This window comes from Pinus tabuliformis, chromosome J, assembly GCF_031772625.1.
Source record: "Pinus tabuliformis cultivar Carrire ecotype Pingquan chromosome J, CPIR1, whole genome shotgun sequence".
Classification (NCBI taxonomy): Eukaryota; Viridiplantae; Streptophyta; class Pinopsida; order Pinales; family Pinaceae; genus Pinus; species Pinus tabuliformis.
In genome coordinates, this window is record NC_142295.1 from 1,584,413,009 (window position 1) to 1,584,435,383 (window position 22,375).

The 22,375-nt window shown below is 40.4% G+C and overlaps 1 protein-coding gene across 1 annotated transcript in view; it reads left to right on the top strand.

Annotated features, from left to right (window-relative positions):
• The window catches only part of LOC149233540 (DDT domain-containing protein DDR4-like), a 99,525-nt gene that overhangs the window by 11,070 nt on the left and 66,080 nt on the right, over window positions 1–22,375 (top strand). The window contains 5 exon segments of the mRNA XM_089379792.1: window positions 9,435–9,521; window positions 9,653–9,690; window positions 9,771–9,852; window positions 10,286–10,392; window positions 10,839–10,998. Of these exon segments, the coding sequence (XP_089235918.1) occupies window positions 9,435–9,521; window positions 9,653–9,690; window positions 9,771–9,852; window positions 10,286–10,392; window positions 10,839–10,998 (474 nt within the window).

The following is a 22,375-nucleotide window of genomic DNA, read 5'->3' on the forward strand; positions in this document are numbered from 1 at the left end:
ATGCCCCTGCTACTTTCATGAGATTAATGAATGATGTACTCAGACCTTTTCTTGATGATTTTGTATTGTGTATCTGATTGACATTCTGATTTTTAGTAAAACGTGGGAAGAACATTTAAAGCATGTTAAGCAGACATTAGATGTTTTGAAAAGAGAAAAACTTTATGTTAAACTCTCCAAATGTGAATTTGGCAAAACCTCTCTAAATTATTTGGGTCATATAGTAGGGGGAGGTGAATTGAAAATAGATCCCTCTAAAGTGGCAGTCATTGTAAACTTGCCTAAACCCAAGTCTGCTACAGAAGTGAGAAGCTTCTTAGGAGCAACACAATATTGGAGGAAGTTCATTTCAAATTTCTTCTCAATTGCAGCTCCCTTACATGCTTTGACATGATTGAACAAGGTGTCTCAGTGGGGAGGCAAACAACAGAAAGCCTTCGACACCTTGAAAGAAAAAATTAGTACAGCACCTGTACTAGCACTTCCAGATCTACAAAGACCATTTGAGATCCAAACTGATGCCAGTGACTATGCCATGGGAGCAGTGTTGACACAGCACGGTAAACCCATATGTTATCATTATGAGACTTTTAATCCTGCAGTAGTTAACTATCCTACCTATGATAAGGAATTCTATGCATTAGTTCAGAGTGTGAAAAAGTGGAAACATTACTTAATGGGCAAAGAAATAGTAATACAAATTGATCATCAGCCACTTCAATATCTACACTCCCAAACTAAGTTGCAACAATCAAGACATTACAGATGGATGGGTTTTCTACAACAGTTTCATTTAGTCGTCAGATATAAAAAGGGCATACATAACAAGGTTGCAGACATGTTATCTAGACCCATTATAAATGCATGTACCATACTTAAGCATAATTCTGTGCTGCATGAAAGCTACATAGAACAATATGCTCAGGATATGGACTTTAAAGATGTATATGCAACTTTGAGTCAAGGCAAAAGAGTAGAAGAATTGGACTATCATGTAAAGGACCGACTCTTATATCATTGTGGGAAACTCTGCATTCCACAAACTGAGAGAGCAAAGATAATTAGGGAAGCACACACTTCTCTGATATCAGGTCACTTTGGGGTAAGTAAAACAGTTGCACAACTGCAAAGGTTCTGCTATTGGCCAAGAATGAGTGAGACAATTTCTAGATATGTAAAGGGGTGTGCTATGTGTGCTAAAAGCAAGCCCAATAACAGAAAACTAGGCTTGTACACTCCATTACCAGTTCCTTCTCACCCTTGGGAAAGCATTTCCATGGATTTTGTTGGAGGGCTGCCTAAATCTAGGAAAGGTCATGATTATCTATATGTTGTTATGGATAGGTTCAGCAAAATGTGTATTTTGATACCTTGTAGTAAACATATTACAGCTGAACAAACTGCAAAATTATTCTTTGAACATGTATGGGTTCATTTTGGATTACCCACTTCTATTATATCTGATTGAGACACTCGATTTGTGGGGAAGTTTTGGTCCAGTCTGTGGGAACTAATGGACACCAAATTAAAGAAAAGCACAACTTTTCATCCACAAACAGATGGCCAAACAGAAGTAGTTAATAGGACAGTGATCCAGTTACTGAGAGGATATTGCAGCAAACATCCTAAGCTTTGGGATGAGCACTTGTGCTATGTGCAGCATGCTTACAATAGAGCCAAACACTTTTCTACCCAGAGATCTTCTTTTGAGACTTGCTTTGGTTTCATACCAAGGTCTCCCTTGGATTTTGTCTTTGGTAAAGATACCATGGTTGATGGACACAGTGATGTGGACAAAGCAACTAGATTCATTGAACAGATCTAGGAGATCCACCAGGCAGTACAGGAATAGCTGGAAAAGAGCCAGGCCAAGTATAAGGCTAGGCATGATAAGCATAAGATGGAGCATAGTTTTCAAGTTGGAGACCAAGTCTGGCTGTATATCAGCAAGGACAGGATGCAAGGTGAAGGTAAGAAGCTAAAACCTATCAGGTATGGACCCTTCAAGATACTTGAGAAGATTGGTGAAAATGCTTTTCGCCTTGATCTGCCAGTTTACATGCACATTTACTCAGTCGTGAACGCAGATTGCTTGAGGTTGTTTGAGCCTTCAATGATTGAGGACCCTGAAGAGCAGAGTCAATTGCCTTCTGTTGATGACCTACTACCTGAATATCTTAATGAGTTGCAGGAAGATATAGTGCTGGACAGGAAGGTAAGGACGATGCGCAGTGGACAGGTGGAATACCTTAGAATTGGGCTTAAAGGTTCGAAGCCGAGCAGTGTGAAGTGGATTGAGATTGGACAAGAGAGACAACAGTTTCCTCACTTAGTCGATGCTTGAAGAAAAAACCAACTTTTGGTGGTCCAAAAGCTTTTCAGTTGGGAGGCCGTGATCCGAATCGGATCCATGAACGACTGTCATAGAACCGTGACTAAATCAAGTCGAACAAATCCTTGAAGAATCCAAAATAGCAATCGAAAACACCCTGAACCAGTGGCCATGGCAGTCGGCGCAGAACAACGAGGACCTCGGTCAAAGCGCGCTGACCGAGGCCCATGGAGACTGTGCAGGAGGTCAAAATAGCCCCTGGGAGCCCTGGATGGGAAAATGAGCTGATTTTCGAAGTGCGTTAGGGCAAACAGGGCTGAAATGGTAGGGCTTAAGCACTCGGTCACGTTGGGAGCCAGAGGACTGTGGGCGGAAAAACGAAAAAGCACCATCGTATGAAGGTGGGACCCACGACCTGGAAACCGACGGTTTTACCTGGGGTGCCCTTGAACGGTAAGAGGTTTTGGAAAGAAACGGAGTGAGCACCCTCAGCGATCGACGCGTGGCAGCGGAGGAGAGAGAAAAACTGCCGCGATCGCGCGTTATTGGTCGAGCAAGTCAACCGCGCTCGACGTGCGAATGACGTTGGATCTGGAGGAGCCCAGATCAGATAGCTGAGATTGCGCCTGATAGACAGAGCGGAACTGGCAAGGAATTAAGCCGCGATTTAAGGGGATTTGAGATCCGTTCACTGCCACGGTGGAGAAAGCAACGAATCGACGAGCGGGCTGGCGCAGTTCCAATGGGGACGCATGGCTACTTCTCGAGCGTTCATGCTGACGCCGAACAGGGAATTCCAAGCACGCAGGCGACAGGCGAATCGACGCAGGTGGGAGAGGAAACGAACAGGCATGGAGGTCGAATGGCTAAAGCCATGAACAGAGACAGTGAACAGTGAACCCTAAGAGGAGGACTGAGCACAGAGAGCAGTAAAGCCAAGCAGAGGAGACAGAGGGCCGAGCTGACCATAGGCAACATTGAGCACCAAAGAGCTTGAAGAATCAAGCCTTCCCATAGAGGAATCTGTCCGGATTGAGCATCACAGTTGGCTCTTTCCACTGTAGACCGAGGATCACAGAGCTGGTAGGAAGAACAAGAGTCTGTGTACTCCGAGTGGTTTGGGGAATCCAAGGACCACCCTGCCAAGCAAAATCTGCTTCAGGAGAACTCATATTGAGTCCCTGTATTGTAATTTCTCTGCTCAAAGACATAATAAAACAAGGCCACCATTGAAGCTGGACCGGAGACGTAGCCCTGGAGAATAGGGTGAACTCCTTATTAAAAATTGTTTGTGTCTTTGTGTTGCTTACTGTATTTCTCTGCTGTCTTTCCATTCAAAATGTCTGTGTATTGGCAATCTGATCGATCCGTTGTTTCAATAATACAGAACACACACCAACACATGAGTCTGTAATACCTTTTGTTTAATAAATCTTTAACTGAGGTCACTCATAGGGTGATTATCAGATCATCGGTCCGAGAGAGTGTAGTGAGGGTAGTGATTAGTATTGTATTTTCTTAGCGGGGCCATTATCCTTGGTACGAGAGCCCAAGTAAGTTCCGTGATTAATTTATTAATGAAGAATTGGTGATTGGCAAAAATCTGTTTATGTGTGTGATTCTATTCGAGCAGTTTTTTTTTTCTTTTGCTATATTTTGTGTTCGGAATCTGGCTGTGTATTTGTTCCACTTATTAATTGTTGGGAACCGAATACTAGGTGCTAGGTTTGGAAATTCTAATATGATATCAAAGCCAAAACTTTGAAGCGATCTCAGAATTATGGGTCAGGGTTCATATCAAATCGCCAGAGTTAGGTTGGCTTGGCTCATACGAACAATAATTTCTTTTAAGGCGACCAGTTTTTTTTTTTAAAGGGGGTCGAGAGGAATTTCTTTTACATGTTTTTTTTTTGGAGTTGAAAAATAACAAAAAAAACGATTCAAAAAAATGTAAAAGGAAAACAAAACATGGGTGTGGGTGGCCGACAACCCACCAAGCCGTTGGCAGCAGCCGCCAGGGGTAGCCGATAAGCCGCCATAGCTATCATTGTGGACTGAATTGATCGCATGACCAACTGGGCCTGGGGAGGGTTGACCAACGACATTAGCAAGTTCGCATAGTTCAAGTAGAGATGGTCAAGGTAGAGACTAGCAACAAAGGAGTTTGATCAACAAACAAAACATCATAGGATCGACGTCGAGACAACGAAACCAAGTGTGCGCAGAGAAACAGAGTGGGTCAAAATCTTTTTTTTTTTTTTTTGTTCTTGTTTTTCGGGGTGCAGTGGTGAGGGGTCAACAAGTCATTGTTGGCAAAGAGCAGGGCAACTATTGAGAATAGGGCTGCACACAGACAGGGCAAAAACTGTATCGGGCACAGACGAGGAAAGTGGGTTGGGGAGTGCAAAAAAGTTTGGCTAGGGAATCGACCCAAGTTTGTACACTAATAGTAGACTGACGTATAGGCAAACGATCTTGTAAGGGCATAGGTAGATTGTTGGTAGCGAGGAATGGGCTGACGGGCACAAAGTGCACTTAGGCCAACACAGATCGGCTAGGGCCCCAGGAACAAGATTAGAAGGTAGTTCCAGCGTTTTCTTGAGGCAGAGGAGACAAGGACATGCAGAAGTTGGTGGTTGCAGCAGAGGGCCACAATCAAATTAATTTTTTATATTTTATTTTGCTATATATGAAGTGTTTGGGGAGCGGGCAACAGGCTCGGGTAGTGTGCAAAATGTGAGAAAAATAACCATTGGTTAGTTTGACAGAGATGGTCACTGGGCTACGTTACGAGGACAAGTTGGATGGGGTAGGGAATTTTAGCCCATGGAAGGAGTGGATTGTTTTGTTATTTGAGGAGTAGGTGTTGTAGGACATTGTGGAGAAGGTTGTTCAAATTCCCACAAATCCTACTCAGTTGGTTGTGTTTAATAAGAAAAACGTAAAGGCCAAAATAATAATCCTGAACTCCATTGGAAACCATGTTATACCTCATCATGTGACATGGAAGAAGTATGCCTATGAGATGTGGCCATCCTTAACCAAGTTGTACCAGAGTAGCGTTTGAGGGACGACTTGATTTGCAAAAGTTCTAGGCTGTAGCGTTTGAGGGACTGCGCGGAGGTGACACAGGGCCTGCGCAGGGCTAGGTGGACAACTTGCTTTTCAGGGGCAGCCAAGTGCCGAAATTGCTCGGAGTGAAGGTAATTTCCTCAGAATATTTTTGCCAATAATTTCTCTGTAGGATTGCCAATTTTCGACATCCATATTGTACTCAGATAATTTCACTGTTGCTTAATAATATAAAACCCTTAGCTGTTGCACTGGGTTTCCCGCATTGGCTTTTTTCGGGGACAATTGTCCAAAAATAATTGTGTTAATTTTGATGTATGTGTGCTACCATGTTTCTCAGTTTCCAGCGCTATTATTTTCCGCATTTTTAATTAATAATTAGAAGAATAATTTCCAGTTGTTGCAATAGGATTTCATACTTGAAATTTTCACACACTCAATAATATGTTCAGTGCCCTTATGAAGTGGATATTTCGGGGGCATCTCTTGGAATACCAGCTTATGTTTCTTTAGTAGAATAGAGAGCCTTAGATTACGATTTTGTTGAGAAGATTTTGCTTCCCTACAATACAAGTGATTGATGAAGCCAAATTGGCCCCCCTTTAGAAGTTTGGAAATGTGTTGGAGTTGTTATCATTAAATATAGCACCTTAGTGTAAACCATTTCACAAGGTCTTAGACGAGTGTAACATGGAAGTGTTACCATTGCCACCTTAGTGATCACTTCCTCAATTTAGTGAAAATGAAATCGAACACAAGGGAGGCTTCCCTAGTAACTTCAAGGAATCCTATACAAGATGGGATGAAGTTTACGGTCTCCTCTATTAGTTACTCTAACATACCACAACTAAATTAAGCTTTCAAGATGAAACAAGGTAATATAACCAAAGCAATTTCTAGATTTATGTGAATGAAGCATCCAAGACAATGTGTGATATTATTCAAGCAAAGATAGGCTAAGAGGGTACCCCAAACACAATAAATAAAAGAAAAAGTTATGGCTATGTAAAACTTGTGTGGAAGATGCCAATCTTCAGCAATGCATCAAGTTATAACAGTAAAGATACTTCAGCCCTTTTAACAAGCAAGCATGCAATAAAGTAGGGTTCAAAATGTAAGTTAAAATAAGGTTTTATAGACAATTATTTTCTGAAATATAAAGGGCACATAATAGCTTTAACAATGCAAGACATCAAGCCCTAAAGGGCTGAAAATTTAGTTAGCAATTTAATAATTGATAACAAAATGTATTTTTTGTTGATAAATGCTAACTAAATCCTAGATATATAGCCTAACTATGGCTTAAATTTGAAGAACAATTACATTTAAACCCTAATCTAGACTCCAGAGACTCGACCGCTTACAACTTTTAGCTTCCATCCCAAGAACTCTGGATGATGCCCAGCGCACTAGCAGCTGGAGGTACAAGTGAAAGATTCTCAACCCACGAAGTAGCCCGAGGTAGGCCACTAGACCAACTGGCTATCTCGGGATGACCCTATAACAATAAAAGAGAAGGTTAATTTTGATTTTAACGATTGATTAATGGGAGTTAAGACCACTGCCTACTATTTTTGTGGGGTGACCATGGACTTTGTTGAAAAGGGTGCAGCATGGATCTTGGATAAACCCTAAGATAGTCCACTACAAGCCTTAGAAGTTTCTCCTATAAGATGATAAGTAGGGTAGTCCACTACAAGCCCCAGAAAATCCTCTCATGGCACTTTCAGCACTTGATAAGCACATCCACACTTCATACAATCATCAAACAAACCCACAATGATTTAGAAAGAAATTAGAATACTTACTAGGTAAACCGATGCTCATCCATGAAACCCTAATCACGAGTCATCCATCAAACTTGAGAATGCGTCCATAAATCATCTCTCCAAGAGGTTGCATAAGTCATTCATCCATAGCGAATTAGTAAAGAGAGAAGTAGACAAGTAGTAATGACAAAATGAGGTGAGTGCTTCCCTTATTTATAAGGGAAACCAAGCACTTTACTTCTCTAAGGTTAAAACTTAATATCTACCAAACGCCCCTAAAAACATAATTATCCATGATACAAGCTGGATGGGGATATGCAAATATATTCTAGTCTTCTGGTTGATGTAGGGATCTTCTGCCATTCTTTCTTTCGAGAGGTTGTCTAAGAGTCTAGGTTGTAGAACTATGACCTGCAATAGAATGAGTTTCTGTTATGTATTCCATGTCGGAACTGTGCTCATGTTCACAAGGAATTATTGTCATTGAGACAACTCCATTACAACTGAGAATTCTTGGTGTCCCTAGCTGAGAGATTTCTTGGTGTACCTGTGTTGGAGCATTGGAGGGAAGTGGGACGACCCTAGGCATTGTATGGAAGAGAAGGGTATCCCATTCCTTGGGTTGTGCAGGTTGAGGGGAAAGAGAGCTGGTGGGTTAGAATTTCTGTAGGAGTTAACATACTATGATTTGCTGGGAAATTGGGCCATGTGAGAGGACTATAGCCAGCCATAGGATAAATTTGTCCTTGTGGACTCACCGTCCCATTTTAGGGGTGGCCCTGTTAGAAAGAGAGTATGGGCAACAGAGAGCCTATGGTTGGGTGAAACATCCTTCATCTTTCATCTACATTGTTTGAGGCTTGAGAAAGGGAGATTTCAGCAAAGGAAATTGAGAAAGGGTGATTTTAGCAGGGGGAATTTGAGCAAGGATGGTTCAACAAGAGATGATTCAGATTATAAGGCTGCCACGGCCATCCTTCTTGTTTTGTGGTGTTTTGGGCAGCGACAACTGTAGTTTTTGACTGGTTTGTGTTGTTTTGAGCAGCTACAGCCATCCTTGAGTTTCAATTTTTCAATATAATTTTCCCTGTTTCCTAATTTTTGAAGGGTCAAGTTTCCAGCGTGTTTCCATTTCGGATACCTGTTTATGATGAATTTAAATGATGTTTATGTTATTCTTTGATGGCTGTTATGTTTACAAGCGAAATATATGCATCTATAACGTTGAATGTTTAATTTATATTTGCATATGCCTACTCGTCATATGCATTCTTATATTCATGGCAGGGCAGTGGAGAAATTGGTATCAGAGTATAGAAAAATGAAAAAAATGTAAAATTCAGAAGTACCCCCTATCCTCAATGGTTGACAGAGGGTACTGGGTATGTTATAGATGCAATTTTAAGAAGCAACAGTGAAGCATACATTTCGCTTGATTGTTAGCCCCTTGCCCAACAACAGGTTTGAAAGAAATAAAATGCTTTTCATTCAAGAATGGGATGTCCCCTGCTTCACACATACGTGGGGATCCTTGACACCATCAAAAGATCCCCATGCCATAGATTTGTCTATTTCTGGAATTTTCAGAGTTCTAGGAAGCTTTATGTTAACAGGTTTCCAGATTCCTCCATAGGCAAATCTAACTTGATGACACACTTGGATTGGAAGAATTTCATTGCTTTGAAAGGCCATTTCATTAGACTTCTCCCTAAGTTGATGGTATCAGTGGGAATAGATATTTTTCAATCTATGTATGTCTTATTTGTTCTTTACTGCTAGTCATTGTCACTAGTGGTAGCTCTTGATAGTTCTTTGGGTTGACATAATCTCTTCTTGGTATGCCAAGCATGGAAATTTAAAGCAGGCAATTCAGTCCATATAAGTTGGGTGTATGCGTGATCAACATGGGGAAGGGAACTGTTTGTGAATGTTTAAATATGTGTTGCCAGGCTAGAACTCAAGACTGCTTGCAATGAGACAATCCACAAGATGGAATCTTTGGAGAAAATGAGTCTGGATTCTGGAAAGATTATTATAGACATGTAGTGTGAAGGAGAAAATCTACAGGAGAACAAGAGGATGTGGTAGTTTATTACCTATTCTTTTGTTTGGCTATGTTTTGAATGCTTCAGGAACATGGCTGGAAGGGTAGAGAATCAATATGTTTTGGGCATTTCTTTGTTATTAATGTAGATTTTAAGTAAGATCATTTGAACATATCAATTGAAATACATCTCAAGCTCTAGTTATTTGTCTTGCAGGCAATTCCTCCTGTAATCAGAAGTGCTCTTGGGCGTGACACATGGGTGTTTGTATTATGTAAGAAGCTTAAGGATCGCTGGTACCAGGTAGGTTATAACAATAGGACAGGATCGTTGTAGTTCAACAACATAGTTCTAGAATCTGTTATTCCACTTTGAATGCAATCAAATTTTTAAATGTGTTGTGACTGAAGTAGCTTATTTACTTTCATATATAGGTAGCTGAAGGGGAATTTCCAATTATTGCAGCCCGTGGGTGAGTGTTTTAGCCTCAAATATTTTTGTGCCTCTATGGATTTTATTTGTCTGTGATCTGAGGCTTCCCTTCTTGTGTAGAGAGGAGAACATAGCATACAAGGAACTTGATCCTGGTTCCCGGGTGTTGATTTTGAAAGCACTATGTGAGATTCGGGTTGAGGTATAAAACATATTTGCATTTCTATTTAGGTTATATCATCAAAATGCAGTGATTCCATTCTTCATACATTGTGACCAAGTTTAAAGAAAGGCATGAATTTGCTGGTATTTTACCTTTAGTGTACTTTTGGTGATAATATATATTTTTAAATAAAATTACATTTTTCCTGAGTAAAATTGTTCTTGGTTGCCTCATGATCAACATCTCAGTTCTGTTGTAGTGCTTCCAAAATAGTTCATAGATAACAAGATCTCTGTTTTTGCAGTCAAAAAAATCTTTGGCTGCTTGTTTGGTGGTGTAAATACTTGCAAACCATTACATCTATATCCGTTTTTTTCAGATTCTCTTTAGTTGCATATTTTTCTTACATTTAATCTTTCTGAGAACAACTAATTAATGTGACCATTATCTTTTGGCCTTTCATACATGACAGCAAGAGGACATTCAACCCCATATCTATAGTTCTCTTAAGCATGGAGTTCAGATCTCAGCATTTCGTAATGAGCGGATCGGGGGGGATTCACATGGAACTTCCTACTGGTAAAGCTGCAGATATTATGGAGTCTTTGATGTTGCATTCTTGTTTATAGACTGTTGTGATTCTCATGATTTGAAGGCCATCTTAGCCTTATTATGAGTTCATTTGTTACAATTTTAGAACTTATACCCAAAGCCTTAATTGTTATAAGGTGGAGATTCTGGAAATAGATTGCACAAAAGAAACAAAATTTTAAGTATGTGGGTGCCTGCTTTTTTGAGTGGGACCATAGGTAGGATCATGACAAGTGGTATTAAAGAGCCACAACTCTAGGGCTTGTTGTGCCTAACCTGTCTTTTTGATTCTTTGTGGTTCATTCCAGGTCTTTTTATTCGAGTATTTACTGTTGTTATACTTGATGTGTTCATCATATTGTATTCTTTATTTGATTTGTTTAGGAAGCTGTGATAAATTGATTCTAATACTTATATGTTGGATTGATTTTAAGGTACGAGGATGATTCCATTATTGGTCACCGTTTATACAGGGAGATTCGGAAGATTGAGGTAAAAAATAAGACTAAGGGTAAAGGTCGTTTGTCCTTGCCAGTGGTTACCTGTCAGTGGGAAACCATAGCAACCAATTTTGATGAATTTCAAGCTGTAGCGGTAAGTAATTTAGTATACAGACATCTTATCCTGTTGACAATTTTTATGATATCCATTGCAATCAGAAGTTTAAAGGTTCAGATTGTGAACAATTGTTGTGTTATATAATATATTTTAGTGCATGAAGAGTAACAAACTTAAAATGATAAATAAATAAGTCGCTTCATAATGTTGGCGTTACAAATACTGCATGCAAGTTTTGCAGCAGAGGTGCATCTCCAGCTGAGCATGTCTAGTGGAGATTCATGTCCACCAAGACTTTTTGAGCACGATTTCAGGCCGAATCTAATTGTTTTCTCAGTCTTGCTTCCTTGGAAAGACCCTTTCCTTATGGACACTTAGACAATTACAGACAGCTGCAATGTTTTATGGCACACAGTTTAGTTGGTGGCTAATGGTTTTGTAGAAATCCAGATGTATGACTCCTTTCCATGAGGAACCTTCCTCCCATAGCTGTTAGGGGAATTGAGGCTTTTTGAGCAGGAATTGGCCTTGATTGTAAACGCCAAATTCTAAGTTTTTCATAAAGATGTTGAACACCTTCCTACTTATTATGGCAGAGACTCATATGTTAGCTTTTTCTACTTTGTAGTTAGGGAATTTCCTTGTAATCCTGTTGTTAGATGTAACTATTGCTTCATGATGTAACTCTTTGTTTCATGAAGTAAAATGACATTTAAAAAAATAAATAAATAAATGACGATGTCTTGACTCTTCTCTCCATTTCAATGCACAAAATAATACTCCAAGGGTAGCTAAAACTTCTGCATCTTATTGGGTCCTGGCAGCTAGTTATTTGTTGGTTGGCTCACATTTGCATAGGAGAATGGAATGCAACAGTTACTTTTTTTTCAAATAATTTAAATTCTGTGTTGTTTGCACTTGCCAAATTTGTGTGCTTGCCCACATCATGCTCTATTTTTTGTAGTTTCTAAGAGAAGAAATTATTCTCTTGAAAACTACAAAAAGATAGAGCAAGTTTTGTGGTCATTTTTTGGGCATTAATGTAATTATTTTATCTTGCTGGCAGTTATAGGACTAAAAAGAAAACCCCCCCCCCAAAAAAAAAAAAAAAAAAAATTGCCTTTTTTGGTCTAGCATAGGATGAAAAACACATTCTTAATGTACACAGGGCATTAACAACCATTATGGAGTTTAGAGACCTCACTTTGTATCAAAAAGACAACAAAAACTGCAAGTGACTGTCCTACACCTTCATCTCTATCTGTTCCGAAAACTGGACATTAAAATCCAAAACAAATTTAGATGTATCCTTTGGTAGAAGCATAGTCCTTCACATATCATTACATCTTTTAAAAACATGACTAGGTAATAAATAAGTAGGCTTAAAAAGGATTGCAAATTCAAACTAGATTTCCAGCCTTTGAGTCTAAGTCCCATCGAAGGATTCCTGCAGGCAGAGCTCTCCTTCCCTGAACTGTTACCCCTCCTTTGACAAAGTGTCAGCACTAGTGTTTAGTTCTCTGTAAATGTGTGTGAAGGAAATACAATTGAATAATCGAGAGACCTCTTTAAGCTGTGCTAACAATGGCTGTAGAGTCATTGTTTGGATAGCTTGCTAACCATTCATGTGAAAATTTCTGAATCTTTACAAACATAAATCCTACTGCAGTCACTGGTTTAGCATCTCCTACTTGTTATTTCATTCAACAAGTTATTTAATTTATAAATAGTGATGAAAAACACTACTGCAGACTACACTGACATACAGATCATAAACTAAAACAATAGATGAGACAAACACACAAGGGACACCGTTATTTTTGGACAACACGTCCCCGGAAAAACCCAATGCGGGAAAATTGGTGCAGCAGATAGAGGGTTTGTATTATTAAGCAAGTAGAATCTGAGTACAACAGGTTGCCTCTCACACCGGCTAACCTTTCAGAGAAATCACGATAGCAAGAAATACATACGAGGGTTTACCTCGTACCTCAAGTCACCGCTGTTCCAATGAGTGATCTAGCTCCTCTCGGCAAACACTGCGAAGTCCCTACGCAATCATTGCGTCGACCAGTGTCTTGCCTCTAGAAGATTGCGTCACCCTTTCTGCTGGATCGATTTGCTGGATGGAGACTGCTGTTCAGCCCTCCTGGCTCAGAACCTCGCTTCTCCAGCAAAATCTTGGACTACTGACGAATACTCTACACTGCCATTGCAAGAGCCCCTATGGATTGCGTCAGCTCTGTGTGAGTCCCTGCTGGGCTGCGTAGGCCTCTGCGCTGCCTCTCTGATGCTCAAGCTGCCTCTCTGCTACTTACTCTTTGGCTCGAAACTTCCTCTTCAATCCCAATATCTGCTTCTACCCCTCTCACTGCCACTTAGATCACTTGTTCGATTCTCTCAGCAAACTACGCCCCAGAAAATCAAACTGACTGATCAAGTTGGTGTATCTCCAACTGACCTTCAAGCCTTCTCTTATACTTTTCCTGTTGATGAATCAACGACTGAGATTAAGTCCCTAATAAATGGCTAAGATTAAATTACACTTCATCTTTGTCACTTAGAAGCTTCTCACCCATATTTTCATTAATACCCATTAATATTTTTATTTTCCTAGGTTTAGACTTAGGAACCCCATTAAAAGTATTAATTATTTTAATAAAATACAATCCAGGTGGAATTTCACCAAACGATTTCTGGGTCTTGGAGATCTTATGTGTTCTAGCCCCTCCACAAAATTTCGGAGCTAGAGCACATCCGATGCTACCCAAAAATCAACAATTCATCCATTTTTTCACTAACATTGAATCTCCAAAAACTTGTAGATTACTAGTCTCTTTTGAAGCATCTAGTTTTAACAGAGTTCTCAAAGCCATCAGTGCTTCATAGTTGTTTGTATCGGAGCCCAAACAAGCTTTGGATTTGACAAACTGACTTTTTCTGCTATATAGAACTCTATTGATACTGCTTCTGCTGTCCAGTCCTTGATGAGTCCTGCTGAAGCCCCCAAGCAATTGTTGGATCAATCAGTTATTCCCCTAGTCGTCTAGGCATTTTTAACCTTATTTTCTGTTTACAGTTATGAAAAATAGTCTACACCTGAGCAAAGCATATCTCTATTCTCAAAAACCTTAGCATTGCAAGCAATCCATATGCCTCACAACACTAAACAAGGTATTGTGTGAAACTTGTTCAACTCATTTCAATTGAACTAAGGTTTTAGACATTCACCAATGGGGCATGTATGAACTGTAAAATTTCCAATACAATCCAGATTTATTTATACCTCAACAATTTTTATCTCTAGAAAATTATTAAATAAAATTTTGAATTGTATTAAATTATCCTAAAACCAACTATCTAAGCAAACAGATCATATTTAGTTACTTGCTGGAATTATTAACTCTTGCATGCAGCGGAAAACAAGAAAAACAATCTCACAGTGCACAATTTATTTTTGCTCTTCTAGATCAGTTCACCATTTAAAAGTTATCTTTAGAACTTACAAGAGCTCCCTTACAGGGAAAATGGCTCTGAGAAATTAATTAAATGAACAAAATTTGAAAATTTCAGTCCGCACAGAAATCTGCATCCTGCCTGTCCTTACTGAAGGCTAGCTGCCTTTTCGTTGCTGAACTATTGCTGAAATCCTCACCAATCGCTGAAAATCAGATCTGATTTTGAGCAAGTAAATGTGTGTGAAGGAAATACAATTGAATAATTGAGAGACCTCTATAAACTGTGCTACCAATGGCTGTAGAGTCACTGTTTGGATAGCTTGCTAACCATTCATCCGTTTTTTCACTAACATTGAATCTCCAAAAACTTGTTGATTATTAGCCCTCTTTTGAAGCAACAAGTTTTAACAGAGTTCTCCGAGCCATCGGTGCTGCATAGTTGTTTGTATCACAGCCCAAAAAAAACTTTGGATTTGACAAACTGACTTTCTCTGCTATTTATAACTCCATTGACACTGTTTCTGCTGTTCAGTCCTTGACAAGCCCTACTGAAGCCCCAGGCAATTGTTGGATCAATCAGTTATTCGGATTCCCCTAGTCGTCTAGGTATTTTTATCCTTATTTTCTGTTTACAGTGCTGAAAAATAGTTCACACCTGAACAAAGCATATTTCTATTCTCAAAAACCTTAGCATTGCAAGCAATCCATATGCCTCACAACACTAAACAAGGTATTATGCAAAACTTGTTCAACTCATTTCAATTGAACCAAGGTTTCAGACATTCACCAATTCTGTTATTTATATCTAGAAAATTATTAAATAAAATTTTGAATTGTGTTAAATTATCCTAAAACCAACTATCTAAGCAAATGGATCAGATTTAGTTACTTGCTCGAATTATTAACTCTTGCATGCAGCGGAAACTGAGAAAAGCAATCTCACAGTGCACAATTTAATTCTGCTCTTCTAGATCAGTTCATCATTTAAAAATGATCTTTATAACTTACAAGAGCGCTCCCTTACAGTGAAAGTGCCTCTGAGAAATTAATCAAATGAACAAAAAACTTGAAAATTGCAGTCTGCACAGAAATCGAGGCAGCCTGCGCTCCAATCCAAGATGGTTACATGCTTTCCAAAGCTCCAGGTAGAGCATGATGGTGTTTGTAGGGGTTGTGCACTTGGCAAGAATGCCAAGGGATCTTTTGCAGGTAGTGATTGTAAATCCAAGGGCTTCTTGGATCTAGTACATTCAAATGTATGTGGATTGATGGTAGTATCATCTTTGTGTGGCTTCTTGTACTATGTGATATTCATTGATGATTTCTCTCGGAAGACTTGGATTCAGTTCATGAAGATCAATGATGAGGTCTTCAACAAGTTCTAGGAGTTCAGGGCTTAGGTAGAGAAATTAATAGGGAAGAAGATCAAAGCTTTGAGGTTAGATAATGGAGGAGAATATACTTCTAGGGACTTTAGTGATTTCTGCAAGGACACAGGGATCAAGAGCAGTGTTTTAAAATTGAGCCGAGCCAGACCCTTGTTCGGGCCGGCTCGACACAAAAATCGGTTCAATGGCCGGTCTATTACCGAACCGGCTGAGCCGGTCACCGACTCAGCCGGTTCGGTAGCAGACCGGCTGGCTCGGCCAAGTCTGACTTAAACTGGCTGAGCCAGTCAAACCTGGTTAACGACGCATTTTGGAGGGAAAGTGGACTCCAAACTTGCTTATTTTTTGGTTTTAGATTTTTTGTTTGTGCTACTACTTCTACAATTGCAGTTGGAGATGGTGATGAGGAGGAGCCATGGGTTTCCCTGTCTGACTCTGATTCAGACGTTGAGCCAAATGATGTTGGCTTCTCTAGCAGTAGCCAATAGTTACTAGTGACTAGTGACTAGTGATGTTTTACTTTTGTTGTAGAGGCTAGTTAGAGCCTCCTTGGTTATGTGTTTTTGTTCTGATCTCTATATCATGTATGTATTGGACAGTGCACTGGGTGTCGTTTTGATATGATGGATATATTCATGATGTTAAAATTTGGGTACCAGAGGACAAGTGGTTCCCTAAGGCTTTGATCTTTGGCCTAGGGAAAAGTGTCCAAATTTATTTTTTACTTTTCTCCTAAAGTGACTTTATAAGTGGTAAAGTCAATTTAATTTAAAAGTGACTTTATAAGTGGTAAAGTTACATTCTAATTTAAAAGTGACTTTGTAAGTGGTAAAGTTACATTCTAATTTAAAAGTGAATGAAGAATTAGAAAGTGAAAAAGTGACTATGGAAATAAAAGGCTAAGTGGGTCTTTATTTAAGTGGGTGAGTTAAAAAATAGAAAGTGAGAATTAAATGCACATTTATTCTCATCCCTAGATCTAAATGAATCTCAACCATTAGATCTTAGGGTAACCCAAAAAGTCATTTAGAGAATAAAAGGAGAAGAGGAGGAAAAGATCAATTCATTCTTTCACGTGCATTTGATAGAAAGAGAAGAGAGAGCAAGGAGAAAATTTTTGAGCAGTGAGGAAGTGAAGGAGAGCAGCAAGAAGACATTTCAGCAAATCTGGGCAGCAACATTTATTGGCATGCATCCCAAGGAAAAACCGTACAGCAAGAGAAAGGCACAGAAATCGAGGAAGAGGGACAACAAGTTCTAGGCACATTTTTCAAGGCTACCCGTACAACATTTAACGCTGTTTTACCGTACAACATTTAATGTTGTTTTATTGCTGTAATTTTTTTTGTTTTCGCTGTTTGCTGATTGGCATGATTTTCGAGGTGGAGTTGAAGTACGGAAATTGAGATAAGTTGTAATTTGTGGTTGCTGGAATTTTTACTGTGTATTTCAGTGTCTCTGTAAAAGCATTTTCAGAAATAAAGAAGAGCTCTCAAACTGGTTTTCCCCAAGAGTTGTAGGGGGGTTTTTCAGGGTCACATTGACAAAAAATCACTGTGTTATTTTCTGTGTGTGGATGTCATAATTTTGCTGTGTTTTATTTCTGCAATTTCAGCAGTTGTGAAATTTCTAAATTTGTGTTTTTGTTTATCATGTTTGGATTTAAAACTAAATGCATGGAGTGATAAGGAAAACTGATAACCGGAGTGGGGGTTGAAATTTCTTCATGGTATCAGAGCTTGGTTGGCTGAAAAGTGTAGTTTGGGACAACGAAGTGAAAATTACAGCAAGCTGATTTGTTCATAGAAAACAGAAACCTTTACCACAGATTTGAAAATTTCAGTTTGATAGGACAGTGAAACACGTCTTTGGGTTTGAGAGTTGAAGACATGTTGGATGGGCAGAACAACTACAGTGCATGGAAGGAGAGAATCCAGAGCATCTTTGAGGAAACAGAAGTCTAGGGCATTATGGTAAATACCACACAGAACCCAGTAGTAGTACCTGCTGACCTTGTACAGTTGGCAGAGTTTAACAAAAAGAATGCTAAGGCAAAAAGATTGATTTTGGAAGGAATCAAAGACCATGTCATTCCTCATGTGAGAGGAAAGACTTATGCACATGAGATGTGGACAACCTTGACCAGTCTTTACCAGAGCTCAAATGAAAACAGAAAAATGGTCCTAAAGGAGAAACTGAAGGCCATTAAAATGGCTAAGACTGACAGTGCTACAACATACCTCACAAAGATCACTTCAGTGAGAGATGAGTTGGCAGTCGTAGGTGAGATCATTGCACCCACTGAGTTGGTGAGAATTACTTTGAATGGTCTTCCTAAGACTTGGGAGAATTTTGTGGATGGCATTGTTGCACGGGGAAACCTTCCCGATTGGGAGAAGTTGTGGGATGATTGCATTCAAAATGAGGTAAGAAAGAACCATCTTGGGGCAGCGAAACAAGTGGAGGAGGATGACAATGTGGCATTGTTAGCAGGAGGCAAGAAGGGCAAAGCAAAGAAGCAAGCTTCCAACAATGGAGGCAAATGTTGGAATTATCAAAAGTTGGGACACTATGCTGTTGTGTGTCCGGAGAAGAAGAACAAGAAAGGGAAAGACAAACCCATGGCAGCTTCTGCAGAGATAGAGAGATTCTCAGAGAGGCTTGATCGGGAGTTTGGGTTCATAGCTTGTGAGGCCACTAGTGTAGGATCACCTGCCATACAGGTTCAGAGGGAGTGTGCCTTCCCCGCTACTAGCAGAGCATCTTCTAGCATTTGGTATGTTGACAGTGGCGCTTCCCGCCACATGACAGGAGTCAGAGAGTACTTCTCAGAGCTTTCAGAGGGTGATACTAATATGGAGGTAGTACTTGGTGATGACAACATTGTTAGAGCAGTCGGTGTGGGAACATTGACATTTGATAGGGGACCCAAACCTTCCTTGAAAGTGTCAAATGTTCTATATGTACTTGGAATGAAGAAGAACTTGATATCCGTCTCAACACTTGAGGATAGAGGGTATGATGTGTTGTTCAGGAGAGGGCAGGTGCTTATATATCCTAGGGGAACTCCAGCTTCTTCAGCTAGAGAGATTGGTGTGTGCCATGCCAAGGTGTACAAGTTCTCATTCCAGCCCCTGATGGCATTGAGTAGTAGCACCAGAGACAGGACCGATAACAGATCTAGCAGTTCAGAGTTGTGTAAGATTTGGTACCACAGGATGGGGCATATGTATCATGGGGCCTTGAGTACATTGCGGGAGATCACCACTGGTGTGCCAGATTTCAGTTCTGATCACCTTGATGTATGCAGAGGATGTGCTATGGGGAAGTTTGCCAGATCCCCTTTTCCCAGCAGTGACAACAGAGCGACCGAGATCCTTGACTTGATTCATATCAATGTGAGTGGTCGGATGTCTCATGTATCCTTGAGTGGCTATGAGTACTATGTTTTATTCATTGATGACCACTCCAGGAAGACCTGGATTTATTTATTGAAGACCAAGAGTGAGGTCTTCAAGCGGTTTCAAGAGTTCAAAGCTCTTGTGGAGACCCAGATAGGTAGGAAGATCAAGGTCCTCAGGTCGGACAATGGAGGGGAGTATACTGTTGGTGAGTTTGTTGATTTTTGTGCTAAGGCAGGCATTAGGAGGGAGTTCATAGTTCCATACTATCCCCAGCAGAATGGGGTTGCAGAGAGGAAGAACAGATCCATTGCAGGGGCTGCCAAAGCCATGCTTCATGATCAGGGGTTACCTTTATTTTTGTGGGCAGAGGCCTGCAACATTGCTGTGTACTTGCAGAACAGGAGTCCACATTGTGCCTTGGGGAATGTGACTCCGGAGGAGGCTTTTTCTGGGAAGAAGCTTGATGTTGGGCACTTTCGTATCTTTGGGTGCCTTACATATTCCTATGTCCCCAAGGAGAATAGGACCAAGCTAGAGCCCACTATAGAAAAGGGCATCTTTGTGGGTTATAGCGAGACCTCGAAAGCTTATCGGATTTATATTCCTGCACAGAGGAAAGTGGTTGTCAGGCGGGATGTGAAGTTCGAGGAGGAGAGAGCTTTTAGGAGGTCACGGGAGTTAGAGTATCCAGAGTCACCAGACCCTTAGGAGCAGTTGAGTCAGTCACAGGGATCCAGTGGTCAGGGATCAGGAGGTACATCGATTACAGTGTCAGGTCCATCAGTGAGCAGTGGCTCTCAGAGTCAGGTGGGTGGTTCTTCGGGCAGCATGTAGGGCAGTCCACAGAGCAGTTCACAAGGTAGTCCACTAATGGACAGTTCACACAGTACTTCAACATCCACAGGGACAGGTTCAGGCATGAGGTCAGTTGACAGGCCTTCAGGAGTTCAGGCTTCTGATGATGATGAGGATTCTTTCACTTCGGTGGGAGAAGTATGCTCAGGGAAGAGGAAGCCCAAGTGGCTTCAAGATACCTTGTGCGAGGCCACATCAGTAGCTGGGCCAAAGAGACAGGTTAGAGAGAGTAAATTGCCTAAACGGTTCTGTAGTTACATGGCATTGGTAACAAGCATTGTTGACTCTGAGCCTTCTAGTTATGAGGAGGCAGCCAGCCAGCAGGTCTGGAGAGAGGCCATGATGGAGCAGTATTCTTCTATTATGAAGAACGATGTTTGGGAGGTAGTGCCGAGGCCTGAAGGTGAATCAGTTGTTATTTCCAGATGGCTCTACAAGATAAAGCATACTGCAGATGGAAACATCGAGAAGTTCAAGGCTCGATTTGTGGCGAGAGGGCTCTCACAGGTAGAGGGAGTTGACTATGAGGAGACCTTTGCTCCTGTAGCTCGGTATACATCTATTTGTTCCATTATATCGATTGCAGTAGAGATGGGTTGGAAGATCCACCACATGGATGTGAAGACCGCATTTCTCAATGGCTTCATTCAAGAGGAGGTTTATATTGAGCAGTTGCAGGGCTTTAAGGTGCATGGGAAGGAGTCCCATGTATGCAGATTGAAAAAGGCACTCTATGGCCTAAAGCAAGCTCCTAGAGCTTGGTACTCGAGGATTGATACATACTTGCAGGAATTGGGTTTCACAAAGAGCGAGGCTGATCTAAACCTATACTTCATTGTGGTGGGTGAGGAGCCTCTCATTCTGGTGTTGTATGTTGATGACTTTATCATCATTGGTGCAAAGAGACTCATTGAGGGCAGCAAGAGAGATCTTGCTTTAGAGTTTGAGATGAAGGATATTGGCTTGATGCATTATTTTCTGGGATTGGAGGTGTGGTATTTCTTCCTGGGACAAGGGAAGAACATTGTGGATATTCTTAGCAAATTTCACATGGAGGACTGCAAACCCATGCCTACACCTATGATCACTAACTGGGAGAAGCTTGACATTTTTGATTCTGAGTTGGTGGATCCTACTCTATACAGACAGTTGATTGGCTGTTTGATGTATTTGGTCAACACTCGACTAGATATATGTTTTGCAGTTAACACTATGAGTCAGTTCATGTGTGAGCCTAGGAGAGTGCACTGGGTAGCTGCAAAACACATTCTTCGTTACTTGCAGGGGACTGTGGATTTTGGTCTGGATTATAGATAGGGTGATGGAGTGAGACTGGCAGGGTACACGGATTCAGATTGGGCAGGTTGTGCTTCAGATAGGAAGAGTACTTCTAGGTGTTGTCTCGGGTTGGGTTCAACAGTTGTGTCGTGGATCAGCCGGAAACAACAGTCAGTTGCATTGAGCTCAGCGGAGGTAGAGTATATGGCTGCTAGTTTGGCTAGTTGTGAAGCCATATGGCTTCACAAGATGTTGTTTGGTCTATTTGGTCAGGCATTGAGACCTTCAATAATTTACTGTGATAATTAGAGTTGCATAAAACTCACGGAGAATTCAGTTTTTCATGACAGGTCAAAGCATATTGAGATCAAGTATCACTTCCTTAGAGACTATGTCCAAAAGGGAGCTGTCAAGCTTGAGTACATTTCTACAAATGAGTAGGTAGCGGACATTTTCACCAAAGCCTTACCACAGGGCAAGCATGTATACTTCAGAGACAAGATGGGAGTGGTGAGGAACACTTTCCTCGGTAAGAGGGAGTGTTAAAATTTGGGTACCAGAGGACAAGTGGTTCCCTAAGGCTTTGATCTTTGGCCGAGGGAAAAGTGTCCAAATTTATTTTTTACTTTTCTCCTAAAGTGACTTTATAAGTGGTAAAGTCAATTTAATATAAAAGTGACTTTATAAGTGGTAAAGTCAATTTAATATAAAAGTGACTTTATAAGTGGTAAAGTTACATTCTAATTTAAAGGTGACTTTATTAAAGTGAATGAAGAATTAGAAAGTGAAAAAGTGACTATGAAAATAAAAGGCTAAGTGGGTTTTTATTTAAGTGGGTGAGTTAAAAAATAGAAAGTGAGAATTAAATGCACATTTATTCTCATCCCTAGATCTAAATGAATCTCAGCCATTAGATCTTAGGGTAACCCAAAAGGTCATTTAGAGAATAAAAGGAGAAGAGAAGAGGAAAAAATCAATTCATTATTTCATGAGCATTTGAGAGAAAGGGAAGAGAAAGCAAAGAGAAAAT